A 22,181-nucleotide genomic window follows, 5' to 3' on the forward strand; every position below is an offset into this window, starting at 1 on the left:
TTTTCTTTTTTAATTCCCCACTAAATGTTGAATTTAAAGTTTCCATAATTATTAAAATGAGTGCTCGAGTAGATTATGACCTCTATATTGATAACCCCAAACAGATATTGAAATTTCTTGTGCATATTGTTGACTCCAACAAATAATTACCCCTTTTCTTTAAACTATATATATTTTTTTTTCAATCAAAATATCTTGTTTTGAATTTTAATTAGTACTACTAATAAACAAGATTACATAATTATCAAAAAAAGAAGAACATGATTACATGAATAAATATCTTTTCAAAAATGATATTTTTTATAGTATATTATTAAAGAAATCCTAAAATTTAGAATAAACTAGAGGTTCCGAATGAAGTACAGCTCAAAGTATTTCCAGTTTGGGAGACAACGTGACCAACTTCACGGTCGACGTGTGGCGGCAGTCGACATAGCCTACGAGACGTCCACAACTTCTTTCTTTTTTATTCTTATTTTTGATTAATCATATCAATATAATATACACACACAATTTATTGACCAAACAAATTAACAAGAAAAAGTTCCTAAAAAAACTGTTGGAAAAGAAACTCTCGATTATCGTATGAAAACTGCATAACTGATAAAAAAAGATTCGATAAATATATAGAACTTATACGTGAACAAGTAATTTCTTCTCTACTTTTATATTGTACTACATGTGTGCTACTTTTATATTGTACTACATGTGTGCTCTTTCATGCCTATATGATTACCTTTCGAACATCGTTACCCAAGTTACTTGCTCGATATTTCAGGCGGATGATCTATTGACTTATCCTCTTAACTATATTCGAAAATTTTAAAAAAATCTACACTATGGATTATCCAAAATGTGTGGCAAGAAGATAATCTATATCCATACAGTGTTCCGTAAAAATCTCAGTTAATTACATTTTGAAACCTATCATCAAACTAAACCCTGAAATATTAATTTAGTCAATTATCTTTAAAATGTACTCAACAAATCTCCTAATATCGTGATGACAAAAACCTTTCATTTCACGTTATGTATTAATATATATATACTTAATGCCTAGATCTTCCTCAAACACAATATCACTACGAAATTAGCATGGCAAAAGCAATCTCTCCTTTAACTCTCTTTTCGTTATTACTCTTGTCATCACTATCTCTAACCCTAGCAACAGATTATCCACTATACACAAAGTCACGATGGATCGTAAACAAGAAAGGACACCGCGTGAAGCTAGCTTGCACGAACTGGCCTTCTCACCTTAAGCCAGTGGTGGCAGAGGGGCTGAGCAGCCAGCCGATGGATTTCATATCGAAGAAGATAAAAGACATGGGTTTCAATTGTGTTAGGCTCACTTGGCCACTTGAGTTAATGATTAATGACACTTTAGCCTTTAATGTTACCGTAAAACAATCATTTGAGAGATATGGATTGGATCATGAGCTTCAAGGAATTTACACTCACAATCCATCCATTATCAATATTCCTCTTATTAATGTCTTTCAGGTAAAGTATATTGTTATTTGTTTCATTTCTTTACTTCTGTTATTTCTACAACTCATTATAAGAAAAGAAAATAGAATTTTTTTTAGGATCCTATATCGCTTGTGAGATTAATAACAAACATGAAATGTAAAAATTAAAAGACAAAAAAAAACTATACTCCACTCATCTTCAATTGGACAACCATATGTATGTTAAGTGTATGGTTTGTGACTAACACTTTATTTTTGCTGTGTATACGTACTGTTTCATTTCTTTTTGAGATCTGATTATTGTTGTAATTGCGAAAAATATATCGCTGAAAGGCATTTTTTAGGGAATATATATTGTTATTTGTTTCAACTTAATTTATATTATCTTCTAATGCAATGCAACACTTTGTGCAGGCGGTGGTGCATAGTCTTGGGAGGCATGATGTGATGGTGATACTTGACAACCACAAGACCGTGCCGGGTTGGTGTTGCAGCAACGATGACCCAGATGCGTTCTTCGGCGACCCGAAATTCAACCCGGATCTATGGATGCTCGGTCTTAAAAAGATGGCCACAATCTTTTTGAACGTAAACAACGTTGTCGGTATGAGCCTGAGGAATGAACTTAGAGGCTACAATCATACAGCAAAAGATTGGTACAAGTACGTATTTAAATTCCCTTTTTTGGTCTTTATCATAATAATGCCCATGTGAAGCTTGAAGTCGAAGGAAATTAATGCACGTTACATAATTATTTGTCTCTATATTCTAGATCTTAGCCGATTATATTCCCTTGTGCTATAAATTATTAAATCCACAATAATAATTAAGTACAAGCAAATCTAGAAAAATGATCATATGATTTTATATTTATTGTATTTATCGGTTGATATAGGAAGAAGGGATCCAATGTTCGTAAAGTAACAACAAGAATCAATGCATAGAAATAATACACTAATCTGATTGTTTTTATATATATTTTCTCTAATTGGAAATTTTATTCTTTTCCGTTCACATGTGCGTAGATACATGCAAAAAGGAGCAGAAGCAGTGCATACATCAAACCCTAACGTTCTGGTCATACTCTCCGGGCTTAACTTCGACGTTGACCTAAGTTTCCTAAAAAAGCGTCCAGTGAATCTTAGCTTCAATAAAAAACTTGTCTTGGAGCTTCATTGGTATGCGTTCACGAACGGTGCTGGTCAATGGAAGTCACACAACGTCAACGACTTTTGCAGCCAAATGTTCGCTAAGGAGCGTCGTACCGGTGGTTTCGTTCTCGAACAAGGCTTTCCTTTGTTCTTGAGCGAGTTTGGGACCGATCAAAGAGGTGGCGATTTAGAAGGAAACAGGTATGCATACATTTACATTATATTAAGTTCTTTGATTGAATTCACATTTGTGGGAAGAACTGGTTTATCTTTATATCAAGTTATGAATTAATATCACGTTATTAAATTAGAAAAGCGTTGATTGTGTTACGCGCGTTTACAAACAATTCTAATGCTTTAACCATTTATTTGCTTATGCTATGTAAACGCTAATATATAAGTGGCGGTTCAAACAACCAACCTTAACATTGTGTTTATCAACCGTAACATTAGGTACATGAGTTGTATGTTGGCATGGGCGGCTGAAAAAGATATGGATTGGGCGGTTTGGGCACTTACTGGAGTTTACTATATCCGTGAAGGCAAACGCGGTGTAGTTGAATCTTACGGTATGTTAGATGCGAATTGGCACAATGTTCATAACTCTACTTATCTCCGCAGGCTCTCCGTCATTCAACAACCGCACAAAGGTAAATCAATCTTGCTTGTAAATTTATCAGATTATAAATGATATGTCGTTATACAGAGGATTGATATAGAACTTTGATGTAAATTAATGAACAGGACCCGGTATAAAGCACAATCATCACAAGAAAATATTCCATCCGTTAACCGGACTCTGCCTAGTGAGAAAGTCACCCTGCCATGAGTCCGAGCTCACGTTAGGTCCATGCACAAAGGACGAACCGTGGAGCTATTCTCATGGAGGCGTACTTGAGATCAAAGGCGGTCACAAATCTTGCTTAGAAGGCGAAACGGCAGAGGGAAAAAGTGTGAAACTTGGCAAGAGATGCACAAAGATTATGCAAATATCGGCCACAAAGATGCATCTGTCGTTCAAGACTAACGAGGGTTCGTTGGTATGCTTAGACGTGGATCCAGATAACAATGTTGTCGCTAATCCATGCAAGTGTTTGACCGGAGATGTTAGTTGTGAACCTGCAAGCCAATGGTTCAAAATCTTCTGAGATATATTTATTGATAATAAAAATGCTTATTAGAATAAAAATGTCTAATTAGGAATTTAGGATAAGTGAATTGTTTAAGCTTTTGAATTTTTTTAAGTTTGGAGATCCGTGATTTTTGAATTAATTTTTAGTGCCTTCACTTCACATGATCTAGCTTGGATTTTGGTTCCATATATGACAAGTTAAGGAAAACACCTCAACCGATCTTTTCTTATGTTTGCCTACTTGCAAATTCTTCAATTTATGTTTCTTGTTTGTTCGGTCCATATCCCTACGTCTCCCAAGCACTCCTAAATCCAAGCTAAACGAAGACAAAACATTAGAGATTCTCAACCTGATTAGAGGAGACAGAATCTGCTTTACCCACACACACTGTGATTCCTTTTAATGTCAATTCTTCTCACACTATTTTACTTCAAATCATAATAGACAAACACTAAATAGTGATTAAAAGGCACATATAATGGTGCAAATATATTCTCACCACTAGTGTTAGTGCCAGTGGTGCGAAATCCTTGAAACGAATGTAGAAATAAATAAGGCAAACCAAAAATCTTCTGTAACCAATCATAAATCTCAAGTCCAACTATTACAATATAAGAAACAATCACTCCATACATGGCCAATACATAATACATAACCAGAACAATTTTATATACTGTCTTACACATATAATACTTGACCTGAACCCAGTACCTGTCATATGTATATATAGCAGATTGAATCTAGTTAAATTAGTATTATCCAGAGCAACTAGAACTTCCTTACCAGTTTCAAATACATGATACTGCAAACTGTCTTCACCTTGGTCATCTAACGGCTATTCAAATCGAATTCTCCTGCTTCACGCCAGTTTTCTTGTTCACCCGTCTCCCCATTCTCATTCTCCTCATCATTCAAGAAATCTTCTGAAGGTTCCTTCTCCTCTCTCTGACTGTTGTTTCCCCATCCATTCATCATCTCATCAGGGTTCATGTTACGTCCCTGTTCTCCCATCTCGTGGCTTAGCGGAATATTGCTGCCCTGATTCCCAACCGCATTAGCCCTCAATGGGTTACGAGCCATTATCTCAGCATGGGATTGTGACTGTCCAGCTTGAGCTAAAGCCGCCATTCGCAACTTAGCCTCCTGCGCTTCCCGGCCAGCCTTCTCCCTATCCATTTCTGCTTTCAGTTCAAACAATGCTTTCCTTTCTTCTTGTAGCAAAGCTTGTTCAACCATCAACCTTTCCTCGGATCTGAATTCTCCCATTGTTCGCTTTCGAGTTATTATATTAAAAGCTAGGGCCTGTTTCTCAAACGTTGCCGTGAATTCAGCAACTTTAGCAGCAATGTTGTTATCCCATTGTTGAGAGCGGGATAAGGCCTGGCCTGTTGGGTCTGAATCAAGGATCCTATCATCCTCTTCAGCTTCGTAATCTGCTACGACATGATAAGGTAACAACCTGCATAGATTGTAGGAGAACACACATATGAGATATGAACACATCAAACCATATACAGAATGTTCATACAAGGCAATGTATCTATATAACATTTACGAAGCTAATACTATGCCAATGGAACCTTTTCACACAGAATAAATGCCAAGAGTAATGTTCCACAAACGAAAGTATTTAGAGGAAAGACAGGTTGTAGATCCACATTAACCATAAAAGAATGAGGACCATGCGGAGGAATAGACGGGAATATGGATCTCACACTAAACAAGACTAGATAAAGGAACTACTTTTACCGGATGCAGCATCTAGCATTTAAAGGAAGACACATATTCAAGAACTCATGATTCCAGTAGACAAAGATCCCGTTTTTAATCAATAATCACAAGCTATATTTAATGAAAGGGTAACAGATATTATCATCCAAATACCAAACAGAACAACATAAAGCCTTGGGCGATGCCTTAAGAGATAAGAAGAACTCAAACCCAATAAATGTGATAGATAGATCACTTAGACCAATGTTTTGATATAACATTAATTGAAACTACAAAACTAAATTGCTGTGATTTCGATTTCGACAGATCTTCCACGAAGAGAGGTGACTTTGATAATTGAATTGATAAGACTAACCTCTCGCAAGCATCTTCGAGAGAAGAGAAAGGCCGTTTGAAATCTGGGTGACAAACACGCCAAGCGTCCTGATAAGCGCATTGAAGCTCGATGTGATTCAATGGCCTCATCAGCTTCTGCTGCTGCTGTTGTTGCTGTTGCTGCATCATCTGCTGACTCGATGCAATCTGTTGCTGCTGTTGAAAAGCTGGTGTAGTCTGTCCCAAATTAGAGCTAGGATTAGGGTTAGGGGGAGTGTTCTGCTGTGGCGGGTTAATAGGTCGGTTCTGGATCAAACCCGGAGGACGGAGATGAACGTCGATGTTCGATGGGAATCGAGACATTGCTGCTTGTTGCTGCTGCTGTTTCTGCAATTGCTGCAAGAGAAGCATCTGTTGTTGTCGCTGTTGTTGTTGTTGCAATTGGTGTTGATAGAGGAGCTGTTGCTGTTGCTGTTGTTGCTGCTGCTGCTGAGGATTGTTGCCTCCCAATGGTGGCTTCGTGTCCTCCATTTTTTTCTCGTCCTAATTTTGGGATTTTAGGGTTTTCACGGGAAGTGTTCTTCGCCGTTAATAAAGGAGGTTTGTGTGGTTTAGGTGAGATCAGAAAGAGAGAGTCGAGAGACATGTGGATGTGGTTTTTCTTGGCCAGCATAATTGGGCTTGCAAAATTAAAGACCCAATATAATTTAGCCCAACTACGTAACTGAACCGGGAAGTCTCGATAACCAAACACTGAACCGGGAATGTTTCGATTTTCGTTCAATTTCAAAAGTATTTTTTTTTTTCAAAATTTATAGTAAAAATTACTGTTTATTTCTTTTAAAATGTTATTTTATTTGATACAATATTTACTTTTAATATTACAATTGTTTGGAAATCTACGTATATCTTTTTGAATAATAATTATTCTAGAATATTATACTATTTTAATCTATTTGATGTATACTATTTTAAATAACCGACTAACCCAAAAAAATTTGAAATCAAATTAAAAACTAAACAATCACAAACACATCAATTTTTTTGGAAAATTTTCTCATAATCTTTTTTTTCCTCGTACTCAACTAACGAATGTAACTGTTACTAATACCAATGAGAAGCTTTCTCAAACTGGTATCATCTTGCACAGCTGTAATCTGCAGCTCCTACATATCGAAATGCATATGATTTGCAATAGCTGCGATCAATTGATATGGAGGAGGAAGTTTGTGTGTTTAGTCGTTTTTTACAGATTGAGTAATATATCTTCGCTTTTAAAAATTCAAATCACAACATATGCAGAAAATTTTTTTTACATATTTATTAATCATATGTATTATATGATTATTCAAGAAAATATGTAAATAAAATAAAAGAAAGATGATAAAAGAATCATAGTTTAAAATCTTAACAAAATCTTCCAAATATAGTTATTAAAAATAATTCTATAGCATACTTAGAAGTAAATTTTTTATTGGAAACTAATAATTATTTTTTAAAATTATTAGCTAATATTTAAATCACAGTTTTAACCTTACCAAAAAAAATAAACATTTGTGTTATGCAATTTTTTACACTTGATAAAGTTAGACAAATGTTTATTTGTTTTTTTGTTGTATATTGGTACTTTTCAATTAATATACCGTATTGCTCTTTTACTTTTTCCAAATTTGTAGAATATATTTTAATCTCTTTAATTACACAAAATAGTCGTTTTATACAACAACTCAGGAAAATAATAATAATAATAATACATGTGTATGAACCGACTTGCTTGAATGAAATAAACGCGTGTATGGTGTTTACACTCTCTAATTGAGTTTATTATGGTCCAAAAACGAGTTCTTTCAAAGATCTAAACGGCGAGTTGTGACCATAAGCCACTGCATCTCTCCACAAAGCCAGTCCTGTTTCACACAAATGGGGAATTAAACACGCATTTTTGTTCAATTTTACGAACAAAAGTATAATTGGAAGGATAATCAAAGAGAGTCTGCCAACCTATCCATGAGATCAAACCAATTGTAGCTACCGCAAAGAATGACTTGCTGGTGCAGTTAACCCTATGGACAATACCAAATTATCGGTAAACTCATGGACTCAAGACATAAACCACCATTCAAGAAGAGAGGTTTTCAAAGATTCTTACATGTATAAGCACAGGATGTTTCCATATCCATAAAAGAGAGTTGCCCATAACGAACCAGTGAGCCTGCGTCACGGTTTAATGAATATCAAGAGGCTTTGTTACTATGGGTGAATATAGTTTAAGCTGCAAGGGTTTAAATTGAGAAAGCTTAGATTTATTACCACATCAAATCACGGATAAATAGTGCTCGTGGGAGCATAAGACCGTTTCCCATCATCGAGAGCAACATTGTGATTGACGATAAGCCTTTTATGTTGTCCGGGTTTAGGAAATTTGTCCACTGCAATGTAAAAGAACATCAGATATCCAATAATCAAAGAGCAGTAAGGATAACGTTCAAAGAAAGAGAGAGAGAAAACGCGCTGTTGTACCATTTGGGAAACTGGCATCCACATGAACATGAGAGTTGCGGTCCATCCAGATAAAGACCCGACAATGCTAACACCTTCCTCTGAGAGTTTCCCAGTTCGAGCCTGAATTCTTACCAGACGAAAGTTAAGAGCAAAGAAGCATAATTTCATCCAGATAAACAAATTGTTTAAAACAACTACACATCTTAACAGTTCAAATCATTTACAGCGGCCATCATCATTTCTATAACTAAAAACTCCTATGTCTCCTGACATGGTGGTTTTGTTCATAAAATCCCAAAATAAAACAATTCAGAAATTAGCTCAATGCAAGTCAAGGTCCAGAAAGTTTAAGAATGCAGTCAGCGTCTGGAAAACAACATCAGTTCCCACAACCACGATTCTGTCGATGGCTTAGTTTCCAGTCAAGTAAAGGTTTTGAAATAATCTCCTAGAGGCTAGACTAGAGTGACCAATATGACTAACCAATGCAAACACATTACTTTCAGAGAAAATTCTGGCAAGAAAGTAAAGCATAACTTTATAAGTATTTGAACGCTTACCATAATTATAGCCGCTACAGCAATAGCAAAAGCAGTTGTCCCAGGCAAGATACTGTTTGGTACAAGGGGGACAAAAGTTGACCACATGATCTGCAATTTCATATTCAGATTAATATAAACATGTGTCTGCTTCTAATGCCTTTGGATTACATGTCAAAATAGAACCCATACTGAGGAAGAACCCAAAACTTCAGGGGGAAAAGAGTAGTAAAGGAGAGATTTACTTGAGGAAGAACGGAGAGTCCACCAATAGTGATAAAATCTTCCCAGAGTCCCCACAAAGGTTTGCTAAGCTTACCGAAATAGTACAAACAGTTCAATATGAGACCCATCGTAATAACAACTGAAGTAGCAACAAAATACTGCATAGGCATAGCTTCAGCCATCGTGAGCTGAGCAAGGACAATGTGAGTAGAGACCACTCCGAGCGTTTGCACTATAGCTGCTTCTTTTTCTCTCTTCTTTGCAAAATACGAAAGCAACGAAAGGTTTCCTAACAAACCAACCAACATTCCCTGTATTCAAAAATGGTGCAGTTTCACACTCAATAAACAGAATGAAATTTCATAAACGAAATCAAACTTATCTGTGTATGTATACATAATCTAAGAGTAAAGAGTGTTCTCATGGATGAAGATAGTAATTACCAGCCATGGAACAGCAGAAAGGGCGGTGTTGTTTCCGGCCAAGAGATTCTGGGAATTGAGGATGATCTGAGGCAATTGGAGCATAAGAAAGGGAATGTTTGCTCCACCGGAGAACTTGGCCGTCCATGAATCCCATTCTTGGTATTCCTTTAGTTTCCCAAAACCTGGAGCTCCCTTTGAGATCAAAATCAAAAACATCCAAAATTAACAAAATTCAAAAGTCCTTACTACACCTTCTTCACTTACAAATGCAAGTCATAATAGCACAAAATTAATTTAAAACCTCACACCTGCTGATTCTCGTGAGGGAGGTCCGAGTCAGAGTCAATTGCACGAACAGGAACGAGTCGGCGAGTCGAAACAATCGGATTCCGCCGAGTCAGAGTTAAGCCATTGACGCCGGAACCAGAGACAGCAGCACCACCGTGTATACACGGACGCTTCAGCAGCGGCGGCAAGCGGGAGATGCGGGATGTAGAAACGAAGAGAGAGCACGGAGAAGTCGAGAATAACAAAAAGCGGTCACCACCACCAAGACCGAGAGACGTCGCGATAGATTTAGCTTCCATGGGAATGGGAAGAATTATTATTATTACTACTCTCTACCTCTCTTGTTTTTTTGGAACAGGACAGGACAGAGACGAACAAGCGAAGAAAAGGGTATATCAGTGAAATCCAAAGAGACTGATGATGAGTTGTGTTATTGGGGGAAGTGTAGTGGATTCATGCCACGTGGATGTTATTATCGTAAATTGTAGCCCCTCTATCATGTGTTTTGTTTGTAGTGATCCTAGATTAGCTTCGGTCACCGTCGTCGAGTATAGTAAAAGTAATCTGTGTAAGGGCTTTCCAAAGCCCATTATAACTACTGTGTTGGGTTAGCCAGCCCACTTTGACGTTATTGTCAATAATAAAAAATATTTCACCAACAGGCAACAACTTACTAACACAATCGAAGTCTCTCAGGCAAGCCTTCTTCTTCAATCTTCATCTTCCAATCTCCAAACTGAATATCGTGAGCTCTAGCGTCTCCAATGGAAGGTAAACTATTCTTTAAATGATTTGCTAAGTTATTCGATTCCATAGTTGGATCCAGTTAATTGATTTCTCTAGTGTGTTTTATTGATTTTTTCCGTTTTGCATCACAAACAAAAATCTACTGATGATCAGAAACCTGTTTTGTAGCTTCTTTCTGTAAATTTCACTTCTTTTTTTCTATCAACTGTGCATTTGTTGACTTGAGATCATTTTAAGGCAACTTTTATGATAAGCTCCAATGGGATACGCTGGTGGCATTGGAGGAGTGTATATGTAGAGATTTGTAAATATTAGATATAAATGTGAGAAAGCTCTTTAGGAAGTGGTTATGGGGGAGGTGAGAGAACTCCAGAAACTCTGTTTTTGAGAAATATTGGATTCAGTTTTCATTCGATAGCTTAAAAAGCCTATCCCTTTTTTATATGTTTTAAAGTCGAGAAACAGAAATAGAAGTATGAATTCTTATGGTGAGGTTTTTTTCTTTCAGGGAAGGTTTTACAAAACTTTAATGTAGTACAGAGCTGCTACCTACAAAATAAGCAGTTTAAGACACGATTCCAAAGCCAAACCTCTGCTTTACTTCCCTGTCCAAGAGGGAAGCTTTCATTGCACCTCAGTTCTTCCATGCGTTCCCACACTTTCTCTAAATACCACTCTGCTATTTCAAAGCAAACTACTTTTTACTGCAATGGTCCGTTCTAGACTCTTGATAGGCTTCAGCTTGTCCACTGATTCCCGCTTTTGCTTTACTTCTTTACTTTTTTTAATTTTCTTGCCATCAGCCCTGCATTCTGTATGGTTTCCTTTTGATTCTTAGATACATGATGTGGTGTTTCTCAATTCTCGTTCTCTTGTTTATATTGGTTCCTTACTTTAGTTCTTTCATTTGCAGCTGCTACGTCAAGTGCTACTGCGCCGTCTCTTGACAAAATTGACTTTCTGAAGCTTCAGAACGGCAGGTGAACTATACTGTACATCACTTACGAGCTAAATTTTAGTAAATTATCTCTGTTCAACGACATGTAGAAAATACCTTATGCATTTACATTTTGGAATGGTTCCACTTCGATGTCTATTTTGTCTTCAAGAAATATAATCATGTAAGACTTCTTCGTGTACCCTAGTTCACTCACGTTACACTTCTTTTTCCCAGTGATATTCGGGGTGTAGCGGTCCCTGGGGTTGAGGGGGAACCTGTAAGCCTTCCTGAACCAGTTTCTGAAGCCATAGCTGCTGCTTTTGGACAATGGCTGCAACACAAGAAGAAGGCTGAATCCCGACGTTTGCGAGTATCTATTGGCCATGACTCTCGCATATCTGCACAAACCTTGTTGGTATGAATCTAAATCCTTCATTTATTGGACTTTTTCCATGTGGCAATTGTTGAGATTCTGAGTCTTTTAAATTTTTACCTCTATGTGATTGGTCGACCTTTCTCTTTATCCTCCATTTTTGCCCAAGACGTTTTTTTCACTAGTGGAACCACTGTCTCTTTATGCAATTTGGAATAAGTAGTTTTTCCACTGGCAATTCCATTGTTTATTTTGTAGGAGGCGGTTTCTCGAGGTCTTGGTGTTTCTGGATTAGATGTTGTTCAATTCGGGTGAGTGATGACTAGCCTTTGTTGTTCTGGAATATTCAATTTAACTGGATGTTGTTACAAAATTATATCCCCATGTAACTGGAAGCGATGTAACAATCAAGAATTTTGATAACACTCTTGTGTGTAGGTAGTGTTGCTGGGTGGTCATATGGTTGTTTGAATCACATTTCCAATTTAAGTAGTTATTGAAGCACATGTCTTGAATATAGGTTTACGTTTGTTTTGCAGACTAGCATCAACACCAGCAATGTTTAATAGTACATTAACTGAAGATGAATCGTTCTTGTGCCCAGCTGATGGAGCTATCATGATAACAGGTACATTATTGATTTCGATTTTCATAACAAGTAGTTTTTCTCTTTATAGTAGTCATCACTTAAGGAGACTTTTCCGTTTTTTACTTCATATGGTATGATGCTTTTATTTTGAGCAGCAAGCCATCTTCCTTACAACAGGAACGGTTTCAAGTTCTTTACCAGTGATGGAGGGCTTGGGAAGGTAGATATCAAAAACATTTTAGAGCGAGCTGCAGATATTTATAAGAAAGTTTCTGATGAAAACCTGAAGAAATCACAAAAAGAAACTTCTATTAAAAAGGTTGACTACATGTCAGTATATACATCTGGTCTTGTAAAGGCAGTTCGGAGAGCAGCAGGAGATTTAGGTATTACTCCTTTGAGATATTTGTTTTTCATGAATTCTTGTCGTATAATAAATAAAGTTCTGAAGTTATATTTATCTGCTGCTAATATAACTACCTTAATTTATGGCGTTTCTGACTCTTAGAGAAGCCTCTAGAGGGATTCCATATAGTTGTTGATGCTGGAAATGGAGCTGGAGGATTTTTTGCTGTAAGTTCAGTGCTCATGTTTCTTACTTTCAGTTGTAGGTGATAGGACGTGAAACTGAATTTTCTGTTCAGGCAGTTTGTTCTTTTAATCCAATTACTTGTTCGCAGTTGATTGTTTCTTCATCTGAAACCTGACAGGCGAAGGTGCTTGAGCCTTTAGGAGCAATTACTTCTGGCAGTCAGTTTCTGGAACCAGATGGTAATATCTATGCCTATGAGTATATCTTGGCCTATTTTATTTAATAGTTGATTAAACTTTCTAGATATCAGGTATGTTTCCAAATCATATCCCTAATCCGGAAGATAAGTCAGCGATGGAAGCTATAATCAAGGCTGTCCTTGATAATAAGGCTGATTTGGGTATCATCTTTGATACTGATGTTGATAGGTAGTAACTATAGCTATCTCTTTTACTTGGAAGAATTTGTTAGATTGCCTCTTACGAACAATTTTATGAAGGTCTGCTGCTGTGGATTCAACTGGCCGTGAGTTCAACCGTAATCGTCTTATTGCCTTGCTTTCGGCCATTGTTCTAGAGGAAGTGAGATTATCTAACCATTTCACCACAACCGTGAAAGGGTTTCATATATAATGTATAATAACTGAATTTTATATCCTGATGTTCTTTCCTTGTCCATCCAGCACCCTGGCACAACTATTGTTACAGACAGTGTTACTTCGGATGGTTTGACCACATTCATTGAAAAGAAGCTTGGTATGCCAACAGTTTACCACCATGTTGTTCTATTTTTTCTGTGAAATTTTCACTGACCCAAACGTCTTACAGGCGGAAAGCATCACAGGTTCAAAAGAGGCTACAAGAATGTCATTGATGAAGCTATTCGCTTGGTAATAAATCTTGATGATTATAGAACTCATGCTTTGGTGCCAATTGTTGTTAGATATTATTTAAGTTGCGCTAGACTTGATACAGTGTCTAAGAGTGTTAATCATAAAAAAGGGTATATTAAGTTTCACTTGAGTTAGATAAAGAAGCTATACATTCTAGTTTACTCCTCCTTACGGACAGTTGATATTTGTTATCTAAAATATGAGTTGTGATGTGACGCCAGAACTCGAACGGAGAAGAATCACATCTGGCTATAGAAACCAGTGGTCATGGAGCTCTAAAAGAAAACCATTGGCTCGATGATGGGGCGTATCTCATGGTTAGCTTATTTTCTCAATTACATGTTTGCTAAGGACTGAAGAACAGAAGAAAGAAACTGAAGTTTGCCTACAGGTAAAACTCTTGAATAAACTGGCTGCGGCCAGAGCTGCTGGTCAAGGGAGTGGCAGCAAAGTTTTAACAGATCTTGTTGAAGGACTGGAGGAGCCCAGAGTGGCTTTAGAGCTGAGACTTAAAATTGACAAGAATCATCCCGACCTTGAAGGAAGGTATGATTGATGACTTGGTAACTAGTTTTTTAACTTCATTTATTGCAGTTCACTAACCACTGCAAAATGTAGAGATTTCCGGGAGTATGGAGAGAAGGTCCTGCAACACTTGTCGAACTCAATAGAAACAAATCCAAATCTTAAAAGAGCTCCAGTTAACTATGAAGGGGTGAGTGTTAAATTGCGTTCTCCCTAACATCTGCCAGGCAGATTCTGCCTCCACTGCATAATATAATTCTTTCCATCTCTTTTTAAACAAAAAATTAGATCCGCGTTTCCGGCTTTGGTGGATGGTTTCTTCTCAGACTTTCTCTCCACGATCCTGTTCTTCCCCTTAACATTGAGGTAAACATGATATTTATAAAACTTGACTTTAGTTAGGTAGCCAAATACTCACTCGAATTCTCCAATTGGTGGACACAGGCGCAGAGTGAGGATGATGCTGTGAAGTTAGGCCTTGTGGTAGATGCAGCAGTGAAGGAGTTCAATGCTTTGGACACCTCTGCCTTGTCCAATCTCATTCACTCCTGAGGTACTTGGTTTCTCTACATTGTCCAGTAACTTCCTGGTGTTTATTGTTGTTTTCTGGTCCAAAGATGAAAATCCTATAGAGTCTTGTTTATAATCAAGAATATACCAAATCACCTTTTGATCTTCGAAAACCAAATCATTTCTCAATCTTCCAAATCCCCCAAGCAACAAACTATTAACAATCATTGCATTGAGGTTATCAATAAAGGAGTTTTGTAGCATTTGGTTTTGGTCCCTGATGGAGATTGAATTAGCCCCAACTCTCAATTTTCTCTTGCTATTATACATTAGGACATCATATGATTTAAACTCTCCACATCTTATGATAGATTAACCCGATTGGAAATGCAGACACCTAGTTCTAAACCTCAGTAATCATTTTATAGAGATGACAATATCAATTTATTTGGGCTTTTGGTTCCTCCATTGGGTACAAATTGACCGCTAAACACACTCTCGAGCTCTTTCACAAACTTTTGCATCGTCTTCTCTGGCAAACAAACCGGTACAATGATCCCTATCTCACCATTTCTCTTCTCAGCTGAAACGTAGAAACTAGAGCCTGGAAAATCCGTAACTCGTGCCTTCCCAATACCACTGTAAACCGGTTTCCCCCATATTCCGAAATCGATGTCTGAAAAAATTCTCACATCCGATACCAAGTAGGCCCCGTCTGACGAGAAGCTTGGTCTTCCCTTCGTCACCATCAGATTCGCAAGCGATCGCATGTACTCTTCCGTCACACTAGATTTCGCTTCTTTTACTAGTCTAAGAGCAAACTCTAACGGTTTCTTAGTTAGTTCTCCAGCGGTTGTGATTGCGACCGGAAATGCAAACGCGTTTCCATAGTATCCTGGAGACAGCGGTGAGGTTTTAAGCTTAGAACGCGCGTTGACGATGAATATGAGTCGCATCTCCTTGTTCGGATCAGGTTGTATAGCGACGGTGCGATAACGCCATAGGAATGAAGTTAGTGTTTCCATATCCGTGCTGCGGTTGACAAGATTCGGAGGGAGGAGCCTCCGTATTGCGGACATCTCCCTGTGGCCGAAGAAGAATGACCGGTCTACAAGATCGTCTCCCTTACCGCTGTGTTCCGTACTTATTACCCGCATTTCGTCATACTCTCGGTGTGCGTGTGACACACGCAACGGGAGTGTAGCGCTAAGACGGTGACGTTCCCACACTGGAGGAACCGTAGGGGCGTGATAACCCCGGGCGAAGTCGCACATTGTTTTGAGGAAGAGCGAGAGACCGACGGCGTCAGACATTGCGTGGTTGATACGGACGGCAAAGATAAAACTGCCACATTTCAAGCGCGTGACCTACACAAAATTATATGATCACTATTACCACTCCAACATATTTTTCACGTAATAACGTGAAGTCGAACATATTGTTGTCATTTTGTTATAAAAAATATAGTAAAATAACATTCTATGAAACATAGAAACTTAAGAGTAAAACTGGAAGAAAAGTGAACCACACTTGATTTATATTTGTGTATTTGTAAATGGATCCTTAGTGAATTAAACTGACCTGCATGAGCATCAAAGGAGTGTTGAGCACTTCACTTGAACCTTCGACGTCAAAAAGAAGCTCTTCAAAGCAAGGGAAAGGAGGCTTAAGAGCATCCTTCTCTTCAAACTCTACAAGCGTCACGTCAGCATTTGCCTCGATGAACAAAACGCCTTCACCGGTGCAATCCACGGCGAGTTTCCGGTTCGGTCCTTCGCGAAGCCTGCCGGCGAACGGGTAGTAGTAAACAAGCGTCTCGGCCAGGGCTCTCCGTATCACTGCGACTGGATCGGAGTAAGCTTTAGGGTTGTGTCTATAGAAGAAGATGGTAGGAATGTGAAATCTTAGTCCTTCTTGGTCGTCGATGTCAGAGAGGAGTTTGAGCTCTCTCGGTGTTGGATTCGCCGGGGAAACTAACTCTGGCTTCTGCCGGTGAACCTTGAACGTCAGAGATCCGGACATTGCGGGCAGGGTGAAGGTCCGTTGCTGGTATAGTATTTATTTTATGGTTACAAACTTATATAATGATCTCAATATATAGAGTGAGGGAGAGAGAAAAAAAAATTACTGCAGCACACATTCGTTTACAATTCTTTGATTACCTACCCTTAATTATATTCATGTATACAAATACTAATTAATTACTGCACACATTTGTTTACTTCTTCCACTATCTTTAGATTAAAATTTTGTTATAATTGCCCAACTTTCTTATCTTATCATTAAATAAATCCAGGACGTTTGAAAATAGCTTGTGTTGATTAAATTATTCCCTGTACGTTACTACGTGGCTTTGAATTTATCTTCCGAGAGTTAGAAAATAAACAAAAAAGTTTAACATTCCTTTTTTTTTTTACTCAAAAAAAAGTTTAACATTCCAAATGGTCTATTCATCCACGGTAGTCTGCCTTGGCCCCTAGCTTTGGTTTTGAAAAGTCGAAATTTGTTATAAAGTATTATGAGGATGTACAATCCATTTCTTGTGCTAATTAGAGCTTTTGGCTTTTTCGAACTGTTTAATTTACAAGATATGGAAATTGGAAAACACGCCCTCGAGCTCTTTCACAAACCTTTGCATCGCCTTCTCTGGCAAACAAACTGGTACAATGATCCCTCTCTCACAATTTCTCTTCTCAGCTGAAACGTAGCAGCTAGCCCCTGGAAAATCCACAACTCCGGCCGTCCCGATTCCACCGTAAACCGGTTTCCCCCAAATTCCGAAATCAATGTTTGCAAAAATTCTCACATCCGATACCAAGTAGGCTCCGTCCGAGGAAAACCTTGGTCTTCCCTTTGTCACCATCAGATCCGCAAGTGATCGCATGTACTCCTCCGTCACACTATATTTCGCTTCTTTTACTAGTCTCAGAGCAAACTCTAACGGCTTCTTAGCTAGTTCTCTGGCGGTTGCGATTGCGACCGGGAACGCAAACGCGTTCCCATAGTATCCTGGAGACAGAGGCGGGGTTGTAAGCTTAGAACGCGCGTTGACGATGAATATGAGCCGCATCTCCTTGTTCGGATCAGGCTGTATAGCGACAGTGCGATAACGCCAAATAAATGACGTTAGCGTTTCCATATCCGTGCTGCGGTTGACAAGATTTGGTGGGAGGAGCCTCCGTATTGCGGACATCTCCTTGTGGCCAAAGAAGAATGACCGGCTTACCAGATTGTCTTCCTTACTGTCGTTGTCCGTAACAGTTACCGGCATCTCGTCATACTCGCGGTGTGCGTGTGACACACGCAACGGGGCCCTGGCGTTCAGAAGGTGACGTTCCCACACCGGAGCAACCGTAGGCGCGTGATAACCCCTTGCGAAGTCGCACGTCGTTTTGAGGAAGAGCGAGAGACCGGCGGCGTCGGACATTACGTGGTTGATACGGACGGCAAAGATAAAACCGCCACATTTCAGGCGCGTGACCTACACGAAATTATATGACTGAGATTAATGTTACCTAATAACGTGAAGGCGTACGTAACATTATATTTCCATTTTGTTTTATAAAACATAGGGAAAAAAACATTATTTGGAATACATAAAACTCCAATAGTGTTCATTTGAAGAAACGTAAACTGAACTTTGTTTATATTTTATCTGTGTATCTATGATGGATATTTAGTACTTAGTGAAACTGACCTGCATGAGCATCAAAGGAGTGTTGAGCACTTCACTTGAACCTTTAACGTCAAAAAGAAGCTCTTCAAAGCAAGGGAAAGGAGGCTTAAGAGCATCCTTCTCTTCAAACTCTAAAAGCGTCACGTCAGCATCTGCCTCGATGAATAAAACGCCTTCACCGGTGCAGTCCACGGCGAGTTTCCGGTTCGGTCGTCCGTCCCGAAGCCTACCTGCGAACGGGTAGTAGTAAACCAGCGTCTCTGCGAGGGCTCTCCGAATCACTGCGACTGGATCGGAGTAAGCTTTAGGGTTATGTCTATAGAAGAAGATAGTGGGAATGTGAAATCTTAGTCCTTGTTGGTCGTCGATGTCAGAGAGGAGTTTGAGCTCTCTCGGTGTTGGTTTCGCCGGAGAAACTAACTCTGGCTTCTGACGGTGAACCTTAAACGTCAATGATCCAGACATTACGGGTGAAGGGATTTGCAGCTCCGTTGCTGAGATACTATTATTTTTATGGTTACAATTTACAAACTTATAATGATCTTGTTATATATAAAGAGTGAGGGATGGCTGCACATATGCATTAAAAATAGTTATTGCAGCACACATCCGTACCCGTAATTAGATTCATTTACGTATACAAATGGTCTCTGTTCTTATTCACGGGAATAGTCTGCCATGGCCCCTAGCTTTGGTTTTAATTAAGATGTCGAAATTTATGTACAAGAGTATGACTTATGAGGATGTACCCATCCCTTTTCTGTTAAATAGTATTGAAACTGTTCAATTTTCAAGATATAGAAATTGAAATGAATTATAATCATGTTTCGTTTTATAAGGGACATGATTTTCTCTACTCATCCGTATTCGTATTTTTTTTTTACTAAGTATGAATTGGAAAGCTTTGATGGAACTTAGTATTTTTCATCAAAAACATGTTCTTATTAAACTTAGTGTACATCTGTGTGTGTGTGTGTGTGTTTTTTTTTTCTTTAGAAAAAGCTTTGATGATTGAACCCGTATATCAAACCAGGTTTATAAGCATGTCCGGACACATCTATTTCAGTTGATATTGAACATGTGTTTGAAACCAGGATCAACTTTTTGTAAGTTTTGAAATAGCATTTGTTTCGATTCTGTTAAACATCATGGACACATCTATATCACACACAACGTTCACATGTTTAGAACCCCACATAATTAATAGTTTTGGACCACCATGTCTACTTGTAGTACGAATGATTATAACTATTAAGAAGCATAAAACCATACAAGTTATTTGCTCTACGTTGCCTCTTTGACTCTATCCTCTATGAACTATTGAACACGCGAGACGAATTGGATGAAGAACGGATCATAACTTTTACGCATGAGGGTCAGACATTACTTTTGTTTTTCAATGAAATTCGTCTTATTTATAAATTTCAAATATTTGTTTCTTTCTCATTGGCCTATTCATTTAGAGATTTTATATTATTTCCAAACTGAATAAACCAAAAGAACCTGAACCTAACCAAACAGAGAATAACTGTAGTATTCAGGAAAAAAAAAACACATGGTCTCCAATGGCTGGACAAGTGCCAAATAGTTCTAAAACTTGTTTCTTCCTTCCCTCACATTACACAACAATTTGGTGAAGACTCGAGCATATCCGGAGACCTGTCAACATATATACACAAACAACACTCAGTCCCATTGGTCATTAGAGATCACAGATGTTACGATGAGGAAGAAGACTTACATTTGGCCTAGACTAGCGAAATCAAAGCCAGGATCCATCTCTTGTACTATATCACTCGGTGGCTGTCCACACTCTTGCATTTTCTGCATAATCTCCATGATCTTGGTCGAATTGTTTGGTTCGTTCTCATACACCAAGTTGAGTTCTTTGATTAGTTCATATTGGCGCGAATAACGTTCGAATTCTTCCTTGTTTAGACTGGTCTCATGCTCTTCTAGCCATTTCGGGTATCTTGCGCCTATCTCTTTCATTGGTTCGTGAAGAATATCCTTTGATAATAGTTGTTGCATCATCGTGTCCACTATCGACTCCAAGTCCTAAAACCAAACAGGGGAATGATCAGACCAAAAATCATAAAAACAAAATTTCTTTCAAGTGGTTCTGCAAACTAATTCTCATCTTGAAGTGCGATTTTTGGATATTATTGTCACAATCCCTCATATGAAAACAGCCATTAATGCTACTTTGGAACAACCTCAACTAGATGAAACTTTAGCAATAAAGAACATTACATCTCAACTCAGTTCAATGGTTTGAGATAAAAATTAGAAGCATCGTAAACGATAAAATGGCATCATCGCTCCAAAGAATGTACTAGTTACAACAATAATATAGATACTAATAAACTTCAGATAAGATGGAGGAAACAGTTATACCAAATAATAACCACTATGAAGAATAATAACAATCAAATCAAACTGCCATCAGTAATGGCAAGCAAGACCAACAAACATTAAGCTGAAACGAAGAAAAATGAACAGAAGCAGGAACCTAATCAACCTTGATATACATAAGTAAAAGATAACCAGAAATCGGATTTACACAAAGAAAACCAAATCCACCATAGACTTCATTAGTACAGGTCAAACTTATCTTTATTCCATGAGAGAATATCACCTAAAATATAATCATAGCACTGGAATCTAAAGAGAGCATAAAACTCCTAGATAAGTATAGCAAGATATAGAATGCAACAAGTAAAAAAACTCAGTTTGTGTATCCTTACGTTAGAGCCAGCAAGATCCTCGAATTGCTTGATCCAATCTTCGACCATAGCATCATCACCTGTAGGCTGCTTGTTCGACGACAAGGACTCAAGTCCTTTCACAGTTTCTCTGGTTTGTTCCCTGAGTTTATCAAGAGCCTCAGCAACATGGTCATCTTTTGCAATCTTCTGTTTTCCTTTCTTCTTGCTTCTCATATCAGGTAACCCCATTCCAAGACCTTGAACCCCACTCGGCAATGACTCAGTCTCTTTTTTATCACCATCTTGTTTTACTACCCCTCCAGCTCTACACAAATCCAAAAAGCTAATCAAGACCCCCCAATTCCCACACAAAAAACATAACAAATCTCTACTACTTCAGGTCCAGAACTCTAAACTCAAAATTTCACAATAGGTAAACCAAAATCTCAAGAACATTCTCAAATTTAGAGGTAAGTAAAGTAGCTAACCACATGCCATAGGTACAACTAGATAGATAGATTGCAAGGAAAAAAAGGAGTAACCTAGGAGTAAGATTGAGATCCTTAAAATCATCCAAAGCGCCTGAGAAAGTACACACACAGAAACAAAACAAAAAAAAACCCAGAATTCTCAATTTTAGAAAGCAAAATCATCAATCAAATCAAACTTGGGGGAGAGGGAAATTATTACTATCGAGAAGCTCGTCTAAGTCATCGGTGTGAGTGTCGTTGGCCATTTTCCTCTAGTCTCTCTCTCCCTCTTCGAGAGGACTTTAGACAAAGGCGGTGGCGTTTCAATTGATCATTCCGATACATCGACTAATCACGATCAAGTTTAAAGGATTCGATCCAACGGCTCACATTAAAAGAAGAAAATGACTAAAATGACCTTCAATTGTTTTTTCGCGG

General features: G+C 38.1%; 7 protein-coding genes across 8 annotated transcripts; 2 read left to right on the forward strand and 5 right to left on the reverse strand.

Annotated features, from left to right (window-relative positions):
• The first annotated feature begins 965 nt into the window (after positions 1-965).
• LOC104706046 (glycosyl hydrolase 5 family protein-like) lies at positions 966-3,915 on the forward strand. The gene is made up of 5 exons (XM_010422174.2): positions 966-1,503; positions 1,887-2,134; positions 2,498-2,824; positions 3,077-3,273; positions 3,368-3,915. Exons 1-5 carry the CDS (start codon positions 1,096-1,098, stop codon positions 3,769-3,771), a joined length of 1,584 nt encoding a protein of 527 aa, XP_010420476.2. The 5' UTR covers positions 966-1,095; the 3' UTR covers positions 3,772-3,915.
• Positions 3,916-4,308: 393 nt separating this feature from the next.
• Positions 4,309-6,434, reverse strand: LOC104706047 (uncharacterized). The gene is made up of 2 exons (XM_010422175.3): positions 5,843-6,434; positions 4,309-5,215 (listed from the first exon to the last, which is right to left on the reverse strand). The coding sequence occupies exons 1-2, from the start codon at positions 6,331-6,333 to the stop codon at positions 4,585-4,587; spliced, it is 1,122 nt and encodes a 373-aa protein (XP_010420477.1). The 5' UTR covers positions 6,334-6,434; the 3' UTR covers positions 4,309-4,584.
• A 1,027-nt stretch (positions 6,435-7,461) lies between these two features.
• LOC104709186 (maltose excess protein 1, chloroplastic) lies at positions 7,462-10,308 on the reverse strand. The gene is made up of 9 exons (XM_010425838.3): positions 9,802-10,308; positions 9,512-9,685; positions 9,089-9,379; positions 8,865-8,954; positions 8,323-8,424; positions 8,113-8,231; positions 7,952-8,014; positions 7,804-7,865; positions 7,462-7,709 (listed from the first exon to the last, which is right to left on the reverse strand). Exons 1-9 carry the CDS (start codon positions 10,078-10,080, stop codon positions 7,627-7,629), a joined length of 1,263 nt encoding a protein of 420 aa, XP_010424140.3. The 5' UTR covers positions 10,081-10,308; the 3' UTR covers positions 7,462-7,626.
• A 97-nt stretch (positions 10,309-10,405) lies between these two features.
• Positions 10,406-15,152, forward strand: LOC104706050 (uncharacterized). 2 transcript variants are annotated; one of them, XM_010422177.3, is made up of 18 exons: positions 10,406-10,552; positions 11,037-11,240; positions 11,442-11,508; positions 11,703-11,883; positions 12,100-12,152; positions 12,381-12,469; positions 12,586-12,816; positions 12,939-13,003; positions 13,141-13,201; positions 13,273-13,390; positions 13,462-13,543; positions 13,645-13,717; positions 13,790-13,851; positions 14,076-14,171; positions 14,246-14,400; positions 14,473-14,569; positions 14,668-14,745; positions 14,824-15,152. In XM_010422177.3, the coding sequence occupies exons 1-18, from the start codon at positions 10,546-10,548 to the stop codon at positions 14,929-14,931; spliced, it is 1,827 nt and encodes a 608-aa protein (XP_010420479.1). In that variant the 5' UTR covers positions 10,406-10,545; the 3' UTR covers positions 14,932-15,152. The 2 variants fall into 2 exon arrangements, with proteins under 2 accessions (XP_010420479.1, XP_010420480.1); XM_010422178.3 differs by lacking the exon at positions 11,037-11,240.
• Positions 15,153-15,290: 138 nt separating this feature from the next.
• LOC104706051 ((Z)-3-hexen-1-ol acetyltransferase-like) lies at positions 15,291-17,104 on the reverse strand. Its single transcript, XM_010422179.2, has 2 exons — positions 16,471-17,104; positions 15,291-16,256 (listed from the first exon to the last, which is right to left on the reverse strand). The coding sequence occupies exons 1-2, from the start codon at positions 16,909-16,911 to the stop codon at positions 15,312-15,314; spliced, it is 1,386 nt and encodes a 461-aa protein (XP_010420481.1). The 5' UTR covers positions 16,912-17,104; the 3' UTR covers positions 15,291-15,311.
• Positions 17,105-17,370: 266 nt separating this feature from the next.
• Positions 17,371-19,373, reverse strand: LOC104706052 ((Z)-3-hexen-1-ol acetyltransferase). Its single transcript, XM_010422180.3, has 2 exons — positions 18,587-19,373; positions 17,371-18,370 (listed from the first exon to the last, which is right to left on the reverse strand). Exons 1-2 carry the CDS (start codon positions 19,028-19,030, stop codon positions 17,471-17,473), a joined length of 1,344 nt encoding a protein of 447 aa, XP_010420482.1. The 5' UTR covers positions 19,031-19,373; the 3' UTR covers positions 17,371-17,470.
• A 579-nt stretch (positions 19,374-19,952) lies between these two features.
• On the reverse strand, positions 19,953-22,140 carry LOC104706053 (peroxisome biogenesis protein 19-2). Its single transcript, XM_010422181.3, has 5 exons — positions 21,964-22,140; positions 21,816-21,855; positions 21,313-21,598; positions 20,307-20,623; positions 19,953-20,224 (listed from the first exon to the last, which is right to left on the reverse strand). Exons 1-5 carry the CDS (start codon positions 22,007-22,009, stop codon positions 20,179-20,181), a joined length of 735 nt encoding a protein of 244 aa, XP_010420483.2. The 5' UTR covers positions 22,010-22,140; the 3' UTR covers positions 19,953-20,178.
• Positions 22,141-22,181: the final 41 nt, after the last annotated feature.

Source organism: Camelina sativa, chromosome 8, assembly GCF_030686135.1.
Source record: "Camelina sativa cultivar CO46 ecotype springtype chromosome 8, ASM3068613v1".
Lineage (NCBI taxonomy): Eukaryota > Viridiplantae > Streptophyta > Magnoliopsida > Brassicales > Brassicaceae > Camelina > Camelina sativa.